The 12,433-nt window shown below is 39.1% G+C and overlaps 1 protein-coding gene across 2 annotated transcripts; it reads right to left on the reverse strand.

The window, feature by feature from the left end:
* Positions 1-241: 241 nt before the first annotated feature.
* On the reverse strand, positions 242-4,294 carry Mup14 (major urinary protein 14). 2 transcript variants are annotated; one of them, NM_001199999.1, is made up of 7 exons: positions 3,999-4,203; positions 3,527-3,660; positions 2,685-2,758; positions 1,937-2,047; positions 1,494-1,595; positions 1,285-1,330; positions 242-495 (listed from the first exon to the last, which is right to left on the reverse strand). In NM_001199999.1, the coding sequence occupies exons 1-6, from the start codon at positions 4,092-4,094 to the stop codon at positions 1,305-1,307; spliced, it is 543 nt and encodes a 180-aa protein (NP_001186928.1). In that variant the 5' UTR covers positions 4,095-4,203; the 3' UTR covers positions 242-495; positions 1,285-1,304. The 2 variants fall into 2 exon arrangements, with proteins under 2 accessions (NP_001186928.1, XP_006537549.1); XM_006537486.3 differs by having other exon boundaries at positions 243-495; positions 1,285-1,371; positions 3,999-4,294.
* Positions 4,295-12,433: the final 8,139 nt, after the last annotated feature.

Here is a 12,433-nt window from a genome sequence, read left to right on the forward strand (position 1 = left end):
ACTATGGATGTAGGAGTCATACAGCAAGTGTCATGCTCCCGAGGTCCTCATAAATCACTAAATCAGGAGAGCTAAAGAGCAGGCAGTACACATCAGGGCTTGGGATTTCTGCAGGGGAGCCAAAATCCAGAAACTCAGGTTACATTTGGGGTCATAAGGAAGGATCTTGGTTACAGGACCCAGGAGGTCCCCTCATTCACTCACTATCAGCCCCACATTTTTTCTGGACATAGAGACATATATTTAAGTGCAAGGGTAATCATTTATTGAACAGGAAGAGGAAGAAATTCATGAAAAATTGTCATGGGTATATCAAAGAGAAATTTAAAGAAGTCTTTGATTCTTGATGAGGTATCCTAGGTAACATGTGGATAGACTGGAATTGGACTTCTCAGTGAGACAGGATGGAATGCAGATCACAGAATTTATACTGGGGATGCTGTATGGATAGGAAGGGATGATGGTGGAGTCCTGGTGAGAAGTCTCCACTCAACACTGTAAGCCAGGAAGAAAGAATATAGAAACTCATTAAACACTTCTTGGATTGACTTCGGGACAGTGAGACATTCTATTATATAGAACAAAGGGGATGAAGAAATGGATCTTCCCTTGCAATCTAACTGGAATTATTGGCCAGAACACAGGGATGAAAGTCAGAATAAATGACCGTAATGGAAGATCTGAGGCTTGTTTCCACCACCTTTGTTATAAGAAGCTCTGAAGAATGTTAGGTAAATTGTAGAATAATGATAAAAGCCTTGGCTACTTTTAAAGACTTCACACATTATATGAGTGATGTCTTGTACTACATGAGAAAGGAGGGCCATAGCAATTTGCTCTCCAACCTGTTCGAGAAGTAGTGATCAGGGACCTCCACTCCCAGGTAAGAAGCCAAGGTTGTACAGAGTTCAGATTAAGATGTTATTATCTCGAGTGGGATGGGGGGGGGGTCCACAGACACTAAAGAACAGTTATACCACAACCTTCCATTCTGTGTCTTAATGATATTGAACCCATCGCTGAGCCATTTTTATACAACCATACATCAAATATGTAAAACTCAAATCCTTGTTTCATTGCCTAAGTCTTGGGTCACATTACTTCCAAGCTCAAAGTAGGACTAGATCACAAATCCAGACAATTCAAAGCCAATCTTCAAGCTTTCCTAGAAGATTCTTTATCGAACTATTTTTTAATGTAATTTGGGTGCACAACATTAATACTTTGGGAAGGGCCTCTCCATGACGACCAACCCCCTCCTTGCTCTCTTTGGATATTGCCCACCTGGAGGCTCAGGCCATTCTTCATTCTCGGGCCTGGAGGCAGCGATCTGTAGTGTGAGAACAAGAACATGTTCAGGTACCAGGTCCACTTTATTTCCCCAAGAATAAGGATAGGACTCTCCAGCATTCAAAAATGACTGGTAGCCAACTAGGTTTGTTTCCTCTATGATAAATATTCAGGATGAGAAAAATAACTGAATCCTGACTTACTGGCATTGGATAGGTCAATGATATTTTCTCTAAGGATTCCATGCTCCTCACATAGTTGTGCAAACCTTTCCTTGATGTCTGAACTCAAATCTGGTTCTCGGCCTGTGAGAAGAGCAATAGTGAGTGTAGCAGTTATATTGTGTGCATTGACCACAGCCTGAGTGAGTGGACAGGGACTTCCCCATAAGGATGGGAGTATGTTTGCCAACACAATTGACAGGCATTGGTATGATCTATCCTGGATTTGGCATCCATAGAATATCCTTCAGTCACACTGAGAGATTTCAGAATGCTTCCATTACTATGCTCAAGGGTTGATGGGGAGAGCATCAATCATCAGGAGGTTACAAAGAGGTAGGCCCAAGCTGGGAAGACCATATTAAAGCTAGAGTTTTTTGTTCTTTTCCCATCCGAGGATCAGTTTCTGTGTGAAAATACTTTACCATAGAGCCCCATCAGCTGGAAGGTTTCCCCATCCTTTTCGTTAATGAGATGAGCCATAAGAAAGTTATCATAGTCTGTCTTAGGTATAGTAAATGTATTGAATCCATCATCTGTGGAAGAAATGGAACACAGCTCAGAAATTTTTTGTTCTGCAGGAAATTTTGGATACCCTTTTCTTGTTCTACCCCAACATAAAATAAGTAAAATACATATCGTGGAAGAGATGGGTGAAGTGTCAGAGCCTTTCTGTCTTCAGTTTTCTGAACTTAAAGAAGTAACTCCTAAGAAAAGGGACTCTGAGAGGTCCACACCACTAGTAAACAGTCAGCCATAGCAGCACCACTCTCTCATCATCTCCTAGGCTTACCTCCCTCCCTCAGCAGCTTCAAGCAACATGTTTCTATCTTTTATAAGTTTGTTGTATCAAACATCCACTGCTACACCCTAAGCGATTAACACCAGTGCTAGCCTCCAGGCAGTATCAGATAGATTCCATCTCCCCCTACTTATCCTACTTTCCTGCCACAGGGTGTTAGCTATAAGATGGCACCAGTTTTACTAGTAGGTGCAATTTCCTGAGTTCAAACTCCAGCAAAACACACACAACAATAACAACAACAACAACAACAACAGCAACAAACACACACACACACACACACACACACACACACACACAGACACACACACTAAAGGTGTTAAGTTTTACTAATCATCTTGTGGATAGATATATAGATTTTATGTACTCACACGTCACAGAATATTCACCAGCCTTTTCTGTTTTGTCAGCAACCATAGATAATTCCGAGCACTCTTCATCTCTTCTGTAAAACAGAGTGAGCTGGTTCGTAAGGGATTTTGATCTGGATGGATTCTGGACCCTGTACTCTGTACCTATCTCCAGTTTCTGATTCCATTTAACTTTTGACTGTTTTTGTAAAATTAGCAAAAGGCGTTTATTTACATTAATTCCTTAGTATTTCATGCTTTAGCAATCACAAATTTGCCTAGTATTTAAAAAAAAAGAAAACAACAATCACTTCTCATCCTTATTACAACTGCAACTACCTCCAAGTTTCACCAGTGCCGGGCTTCAGCCAGCGGTGTAGATTATCAGCCAGATTTCCACCATCTGCCTCAAATTAGCACTCTGTAATGTTGCCTGATGTGGTTCCCAGTACCACAGAGGAGAATTATTATTATCGCCTTTACTGCAGGAAAACGGAAGTACAAAGGGGTGGATTTATTTGGCTAACAACTAGAAAGAAAAATTTAATTCATGATCACATAATCTTAAGTTGTGATAAACTGGCTCAATAATGTGGTTTCAGAAGTGTCTCTGACCTTTCCTTAAGGAACTCCTAGTGAATTAATTCCTGTCACCAACTCTTGTCTCTGACTTTTGAAAAATACCTGGTTATGAGATCTTGGTTCAGTGTCAGATGGAGCGTTCTGGTTTAGGATACAGACTTAGTATGTGTGTACAAATGTACATACTGAGAGGCATCTCTTCCCCCAGTCCCGAGTGTTTGTAGGCGTGAGACCATACCAGGTTTCATTTCCTCTTTCTCAGCTAAGAGCATCTCACTTACACAGTATGGAATTTAAGAACTAAGGAATTCTCCAAGACACGGATTTGCTCCAGAAAAAGTCTAAAGTTGCCATTATCTTCTATCTTTTCTCTTTTGTCAGAGGCCAGGATAATAGTATGCCATTCCCCATTAATCTGTAATAGATAAGCAAATGGTTAAGGGAGAAGAAGCAGGGATACCACATGCACATGTGTCCACTTGAACTCCAGCCTATGGATTAGGGCCTGAGCATACACAGGGGTAGATCTCATGCCAGTTGTCACAATACTTAGCATACTGCCCCTGCCTCTCAGTGAGACTAGAGGTCCCCCAACATTGTCAGTAATGAATAGCTGGTCTTACTTCAAGGTCTGGATCCATTCATTTGTCTAAGAGATTGGGGCACTATACCCATCCCCTCAAAGGACCTACTTGGCTTCAAGAGTTCCCCAAAGCACATTCTGAGTCAGAAGCTACTATTCAGTGATCATACCTTTTCTACATTAAAGTTCCTTCCCGTAGAACTAGCTTCTTCTGCATGGACACACACTAGGGTCAGCCCCAAACACAGCAGCAGCAGCATCTTCATTTTGGTAGGGAATAGGATTGTCTGTCTGTCAGGACCACGTCTTTCTTGTGATCGTGGCTACACTCCACTCCCCAGCCCCTTTGCTTGTCCTTATATACTCTCTGGGTTCAGTGGGTTTTTTTTTTATTGTTTTTTTTTTTTTTTATCCTCTTCCCGTATGGGTCTCCTCTACCTCTGTCAGGCTTTGTGGAATGTTTTCTCATTTATTGATTAGAGGCGAAAAATTGTTCCTTGCCCTTTGCAAACTTGGCAATTTCATAACCTATGGATTGATTTAGTAATCTTATGTTTCTCAAAACATATTCCCAATAAAACAGTGGGTGTTCAAGAGAACTGCCAACTGGAACCAGATGCAACTTTCGATCGGGTTTGGAATCAGAAAGCCAGTTTTGGAGGGAGTACAGACTGAACTGGAAGGACAAGTATGCATAGAATCTTTGCTTTAAGATGAGTATGGAAGAACTTGAGTTACCCAATTTTTGCAAAAGATTCATTTATATTTCATGTGTATGAGCACTGGTTTTTCATGTGTACCTGAGTACCATGTCCAGGCCTGGTGCAGCGGAGGTCAGAAGAAGGAGTCAGATTCTTTGAAACTTGTTTTTACTGAGAACCCAGGTTCAATTACCAGCACTCCCATGGCATCCCAAAACACACTCTAACTTCAGGAACAGGAAATCACATACTTTCGACCCTTGTGGCCTCCTCTACAAATGTGGTGCATACAAACTCATTCAGTCACATGCAAATAAAATAGTAAATCTTAATTTAAAAAATTATCAAGAAAAGTCTTCCAAGGCTATGGGGATAGCTGCCTGAAAGGCTTCAACCTTTGTACAGACAGCACTGACCTCAGAATCCAAAGTGGTGTCAGTAGCCAGGTTTCATCAACTGTTTACTTTGAGAATATTGGACTTCACCTGACAAGACATAATCTCATCATTAATGAAAAATACAAGTATTGTTCAAAGTCATATTTGCTGATGGATGTCCAAGTAGAAATCATGCTAAAAATCATGTTTCCAAAGACATGCATTTACAAAGGGAACATATTTTGTATCAGTCGACATTTCATTTACCCTGGAACTAGAAACATAAACTAGTGTTTGACGTGAGGAAATAAAGACTTCAAGAAGGAGGCAAGTATGTGATATGCTTTGTTTCAACTTTGCTTCAGCTTTATATGGTATGTACTATTTTATTCTTCGTACCATAGTATTAGTTAAGACTCAGAATGATGATGTAACTGTATAATGTCATTTAGCCAATCAACGTGAGAACTTAGATTTATTCCAAGACTCTCTAACTCAGGAGCCTTTGTTCTTATTGACTCTACTACACAGGTCACGATATTTTTACCATGAATGGGGAATGGTTAAACAGGCAAACGAGGAATAAACAGTGTTGGAGAGTTCCAAACAAGTCAGACTGGCAGGTAGTAGCAAAGAAAGTACACATTTGTTTCTTTAAAATATGGAGGAGTTGGTGTGGACCGAGAATGAATGAGGTATGACAACTGACTCTCTCTAGGTCTACAAGTATTTGGAGGAAGCTCTTCTAGGGGATTATCACATTTTTCCTTCCTCCCTTCCTCCTCCTCCTCCTCCTCCTCCTCCCCATCCTCATCTACCTCCTCCTTCTCCTCTTCCCACATTCTTCTTTTTGGTTGATTATGGTGTCTGCACACATGTGCACATGCTTGTGCCTTTGCTGGTATATGCAGAAGTCAGCACAGGACACCAGTTGTCTCCCTTTATGTCTTTTTAATTCATCCGCTTGAGACAGGGTCTCCCTCTGAATCTGGCAATTAGTGTATTTCAGATAGGCTGGCTGGCCACTAAGTCCCAGCAATCCTCCATTCTCCACCATCTACCCAGTGCTAGGGTTAAAAGCAGCCATGACCAGCTTTTTAATGTGAGCTCTGAGCTGGACTTGAGCTTACACTGAGGGTCTGAATGATCTTAGATCTGTGGCTATCCTCCTGCTCCAGCCTCCTGAACGCTGGGATTATGGGTTGTGGCACCTCATCTGCTATGGATTATTGTTTTTCTAGTAATGAACTAGAAGTTGCTTCTACAGCAGAAAGCAACAATGAGTTCCCCCCACTCCCGGCTTCAACTCAGGCACCTTCCCTGTCACTAAGCATGTTAACACTCCTTAGCATGTGTAGACTGTTTATGTGACTGAAAACCTGAAGTAGTCAAGAAATGACTAGACAAAGTGTGTGGGTAAGGGGTTTAAGGACTTTACGTGAAACCAACTTACATTCCAGTTGTAACTAGCTAGCATTTCTGAAACTAATAGGAAAATGATTTAATCACTTTGATCTTTGTTTCACCCTCAAGTAACTGAACAAATAACTCTTTCAGAAAGCTTGTGGACATATACAAGCCACTTATATGATGCCAGGGTATATTTGGGGCCGAGAAGAACATCAATAAAAACAGGCTTATTTGATTCATGTCCCAGAGAGGAAATATTCTGTTGTCTCTCTAGCAGCCAAAGTGATAGTGCATACAGCTGACCCTGGCTCAACACCAGTTCTGAAACACCTGCTGTGTCAGTGTCAGAGTGATCCCCACCAACCCCCAGCCTTGAGCTGACTGAACAAGTTTGCAATACTGGAGGTCCTGTCTTGCTTTAATACAATTATATCATCTGTCAGACAACTGAGAACTGCCAAAACTCAGAGCTGCTGAAGAGCCTACTTTGCAACTCAATCCAAATGAAACAAGCAACAGAACTCAGCTGAAACAAAGGGATGGGACTTTGGGTTTTCCCATATATATCCAGTGCCATACATTAAAGTTTGAGCCTTAATTAGAGAACTTTGTCTTGGCTTGTTATTTCTCTTGCTGTCCTTCCCATCCATCCCCAGTTTTCCTTTCAGGAACCCAGTAACCTGTGTCTGCTGTTGGCTACAGGTGGCACTGGATTCAGAGACCTGAATATGGAAAAACCGACTGAGGGACACTGTCATGATGGGGCGCTACAAAAAACGGAAGATGGTATCCTGCATGGTAAGCAACATACAGCTTTAATGTTAGTGCTATAAGTTTTATCTTTTGAAGGCTGTTGATTGCAAGGGTGCAAAAAGGATACAGGCTAGACTGAGTAAGATTGGACCCAACAGTAATATCAGTTAGGGGTTGACAGTGGAAAATGGGTCTGGAAAATTCTCAAAAGTCATTTGTCCACAGTCAAGAACTGCATCAGAGAAGAGGAGTAGGCTAAAAATAATAAAATAAAATAAAAAAAATAAAATAAAAAGTTGAAAAAACTATACACACAAAAAAGAGAAATGCTAGATATGCAAATGACATGAGAGAGAGACAGAGAGAGAGAGAGAGAGAGAGAGAGAGAGAGAGAGAGAGAGAGAGAGAGAGAGAAGGAAAATGGATTTTAGAACTCTCACAGGGACAGAAGGACATCAGGAGATGTCCTACAGGAGACATCCTTAGTTCTGGTTACACCAAGTTTTCTATCCTCTCTGTATTTTCTGTGTTTCTTCCAACAATCTGTCCACATGTCAACTCATGACTGCTTCTGTTTCTTTGTCTGAATGACTATTGTTCTTTTGTTTTTTTGTTTGTCTTTTCAAGACAGGGTTTTCTTGTATAGTCCTGGCTGTCCTGGAACTCACTTTGTAGACCAGACTGGCCTTGAACTTAGAAATCTGCCTGCCTCGCCTCCCCAATACATGACTGTTGTTCTATGTTTTGTGTTGGGAGGAAAAAAATGGTTTAAACTTTATCTGCTGGATCTCCATCTCTTGATTCAGTTTCAGTTTGCACAGTGGTGGCTGATTTAAGTTGCCCTGCACCCTTAGCCAGGAGTCAAGTGCAGCAGGAGAAGGCCTGCTGGAAAGCTGTTTTTTAGAGGGGCCCGCAGCTTCTTAGTTCTAAGGCAAAGAAGCTGATAGGTTTTTTTCCCGAGAAAAAATCTCTGCAATTATGATTACTTGGTTCAGCATATGACAATGTGCTTTTTCTCTTGAAATTATTCCAAGAAAAGTAAAAATTCTTTGATTGGTACAAATGTATAAGATTCAAGAAGCTGCTTCATTTGTTTTCTGATTGGTCTTAATGGTATAAATATACTCTGCATGTCTTGGTCATAGAGTATTGGCTTATAAGTTATTGGGTATGATTTAAAAAGTGTAACACTGATAACAAGAAAGTTAGCTTAAAACTGGTATCTCAGGGTTGTAGTCATTTTAAACAACATGTGGCATGAACCAGCCCAGGAAATCAGGCCTCTTAAGATACTTCTAAATCGGGATAATATTTTATGTAACTCTTATCCAAGAAACTAGACTCATAAGAGATAAGATTTAAAACAATGTCTCTTCAAAGAAGTATTAAAAGTTGAAATGTCATGCATTCATATATAAGAATTGTTAGCCAAACTTTGTAACATGAAAGTAATCCTTTTGGTATTGATTTTAAAGAGAATGGATTGCTTCTAGTTGGGGTTTGCTTTCCAAAATTTATGGTTATGCTCTAATATTGAAAAGAACTTAAAATTATGGTTATAATTGCCAGTGTTCTATTGGCTGCACTTTCAGTTTGATTGGAAGCTGAGGATTCTTAACTCACCCATATTTTGTAATTAGGATGGATGCAAGAGTAATAAAAGTTAAAAACAGCTGTGGCCAGTATGAACCTGCTGCTCCTTTTACACAGCTTTATTGGATACAGTGGTAGAAGCAAAATTTAAGTCCCCAAGATTGGAAAGGAGATCTAAGTGATAATTTATTTGGTATCAAACAGGTTCCTGATTAACATTTTCATGATTTTGTGGATATGTTACTAAAAACAGCTAGCAGGATTTTTAGAGAGTCTCAATTCAAGCAGGGGTTCCTTTTTTTTTCTTCTTCTCACAATTGTCTTATGAGAATGCTAATGCAGCTCTCTGTGGATATTCAGCCACATGAAACAAGGACAGACTTATCTGGATATATTTGTCCTTGTGCAGAAAATTGGAGCCTCATATCATCAGTGTTTGCTTATTATTGCTGTCTTGCAGGGGATTATAATACTTACAAGCAATGTTTTCACAACACTAAGATTATAAGGAATGTTTTAAGTATAAATCATCTTAGGAAAGACTGTCCAAAACTTTGAATCACAAACAGACAGTAGAATTGCTCCCCTGGAATCTTTTTGCTGTAGGAGGGGTAGTCATTGGGCCAGACCTCAGGAAAAAGGCTCAAATTAAGAAATATTTTCATTTGAGTTAATGAAAAGCTCAGAGCAGCCTTAGTGAGGATTGTGTGGCCTTCCTTCCTTCCTTTCTCTCTTTCTTTCTTTCCTTCTTTCTGTCTTTCTTTCTTTCTCTCTCTCTCTCTCTCTCTCTCTCTCTCTCTCTCTCTCTCTCTCTCCCTCTCCCTCTCCCTCTCCCTCTCCCTCTCCCTCTCCCTCTCTCCCTCTCCCTCTCCCTCTCCCTCTCCCTCTCCCTCTCTCTCTCTCTCTCTCTCTCTCTCTCTCTCTCTCTCTATCTATCTCTTTTTGCAAACCCTCCCCAGGGAAGTTGTTGGGGCCTCACCTCTCCTTGCCTTTAGGGAATGATTTTTAAGCCTAAAGGGCATCATTACAGGCTTACCCAGGTGTTGTTCAAAATAAAGTTTAAACTTAAGATTTATAAAAGGTTAATGAGGCTGTGGAACTACTAAGGGCATTACAATCTGCATTGCCTACTCCATATAGTATTATTATGGTTTTGGAAGTTTGTGTTTTCCTTGCAACCTGATGATTTTAAAGGGTTTGCTTCTAGTGAGTTTGTGATCATTGGAAAGTTTTGCCTCTAGGTATGCCTAATAGCCCTACATCATGTAAATTAAAAAATAATAATTTTTTTGTCTCTGGTTCAATACAAGAACCTAGTACTTTAAATCTTTGAGTTTATATTGTTTATTATATGGAGAGTATTATATTAACTATTCTATCTTAAGGGAAATTTACTATAAACCTTTGCTCTTACACAATGAGCTTGAAAAATTTTGGAGTAGTTGTCACTCCAGAAAAGATTCAAAAGGCAATATCTTTTTCAATATTTGGGCTCTCAGTTATATCCTAGAAAACTATGGTAGAGAAAATTCAAGAAAGAGAAGATGATTTGCTTCCTTCAAATGATTTTCAAAAGGTTCCAGGAGATGTTAATTGGCTAAGACCTCACTTTAGGCTTACCACAGGAGGACTTAAGCCTTTGTTGGATGTTATCAAGGGAGATGCAAATTAACTGGTGATAAAATAAAGCTATTCAGAAAATAGAGGAAGCTTTTGTAATCAATTGTTATCAACTGTAATCAATGATAGTGGAATGATAACTGCTTATTTTAGTTATTGTTACTCAATGAGCCCACAGCAATTCTTTGGTAAAGGAAGTATTAATGTGAAATCATCTTTCTTCATCTCCAAGTATTGTTTTAACATCCTGTTATGAAGCTGTCATGGTGTTAATAAAATATTGTAGGATAGAATCATGAAGGTAGTTTAGAAAAAAAAATCTTAAAAGCCTGACAAGACATCTATAACTTGTTTCAAATAGCAATTAAATTGTTTTTGCAGAATATTGATATTTGGCCTATTGCATAGTAAACTTTTGGGTAAATTGATAATCATTATCCAAAGACAAGTTAAAATTTACTTCTATGCATGCCTTTGTATTTCCTGTAAATTGATGTATGCATCCCATAAAGAAAACACCTACTGTATTTATAAACTGTCCGTCTATGGGAGAGAAGTATATGTGATTGGATCACATGTTTATTCTTTTGAGGTTCCTCCTGCTTCAGGACAGATAATTGAATGTGTGCTGTAGCCAGTGTTTTGAAATGTTGGAAAAAAAAACCAAGCTTAAATTTGTATACTGATATCATATATATATATATATATAGGCTAATAGTTTCTTGAAAGAGTTTCTTTTTTAGATACTGCTAATTCTCAAATTTTGCAACTGTTTCTGCACATACATCTCAAGGGAAAATATTGCTCCTTTAAAGGACTCATTGCACCTTTAAGAACTCATTGTGGACTGCCCGGAACAGACCCCTTAAGGCAATGGCACAGCAGATTTTTATCCCAGGAAGATTATAGACCTTAAACAAGAACAGTTGGCCATATTATCTCATTTTTTTTACATCCTCAAAATAGTAATGGCTTGATATAATAATTTGGTATTTTTAGAGAATGCACATGTTAAATTGTAAAGACTTGTTCTCAGAAACCTCAATTTTTATCTGTTCCACCGAATGGTATTAAAATCTCAATGACTTTTACTTAATCAATTATTGCAAACTGATACTCATATTTCTGATCTTAGAAAAATAAAATATTTACATGTGACTATTGACACCTGTTCAGGCTTTATGGTTGCAATTTCTTTAACAAGAGAAGCAAATATTAATGTAATTAGTCATTGCCTACATTAACTTTTTTTAATGCTTGGTGTTCCAAATCAGATTAAAACAGAAAATGGAAGTGGCTATTACATTCAAGCATTTGAGATGTTTTGTTAACAATTTAATATTACCCTTGACACTGGGATTTTATATAATTCTCAATGAAAAAAATCCAATTTTGGATATTCTAATCATGAAGATTGCTAAAAAAATCTTTATCATCCAGCTTACCTGACTCTTACAACTATTTACCTGAGGAGGAACAGTTTTTTTATTTTTTATTTTTTTTCTGTTGCTTCTCAAAGCCACCTCCCTCACACTAGGAGGCCAGACCTTGGGAAGGATCTTTGCTAATTTGAACTGAATTGAGAGCCTGGGACATCCCCACAGAGAACTTTAGTTCTGTTCCTTTTAATTTTTCCTTTGTATTTTAAGCAGGTTGGTTATTTGCATACATTCTCACCTTCAGCAAAGCTCACATATGGCAGTTATTCATCGCTATGAAGAGATGCATTGAGAGCATATTGTGGCTTTGATCTGAATGGGAAAAAGGCGTGCTATGAGGTCCAGTAGCCAAGATGGGCCACTGATGAGTCTATGACTCTTATCAACCTAAGACAGAGGCATGTGCCAAAAGGCCATGTTTGTTCATTATAAACACTGAAAAGCCATGCTTGTGTTAATAAACACAAATTGCACGTGTACTCCAGGGAGGATCAAAAGGAGTCTAGACATTCAGAATCAAGGCAGGCACAGCCACCAGCCACCATTTTTCCCACACAGGGCCATGGAGCATAAGTAAATTCTATGCTCCAGTTAAGCTGATTTTTAATCAATAAAAATGGAGGAACTGGACCCCCTAAGTCTATGCCACTGGAGCCAGGCATCTGGCTCTATACATTTACATGTTTCTGCTAGAGAACTGAAATCTGCTTGA

Source organism: Mus musculus, chromosome 4 (genome assembly GCF_000001635.26).
Source record: "Mus musculus strain C57BL/6J chromosome 4, GRCm38.p6 C57BL/6J".
Taxonomy (NCBI): Eukaryota; Metazoa; Chordata; class Mammalia; order Rodentia; family Muridae; genus Mus; species Mus musculus.

What these genes read in the sequence shown, in the direction of transcription:
- Mup14 (XM_006537486.3), bottom strand. Translation starts at nt 4,094, where the DNA reads ATGAAGATGCTGCTGCTGCTGTGTTTGGGGCTGACCCTAGTGTGTGTC. An exon ending in CATTGACCTATCCAATGCCA is followed by an intron (nt 1,372 to 1,493) that starts GTAAGTCAGGAT and finishes GGGGAAATAAAG; the next exon opens with TGGACCTGGTACCTGAACAT. An exon ending in AGAATGGCCTGAGCCTCCAG is followed by an intron (nt 496 to 1,284) that starts GTGGGCAATATC and finishes CCTGGCTTACAG; the next exon opens with TGTTGAGTGGAGACTTCTCA.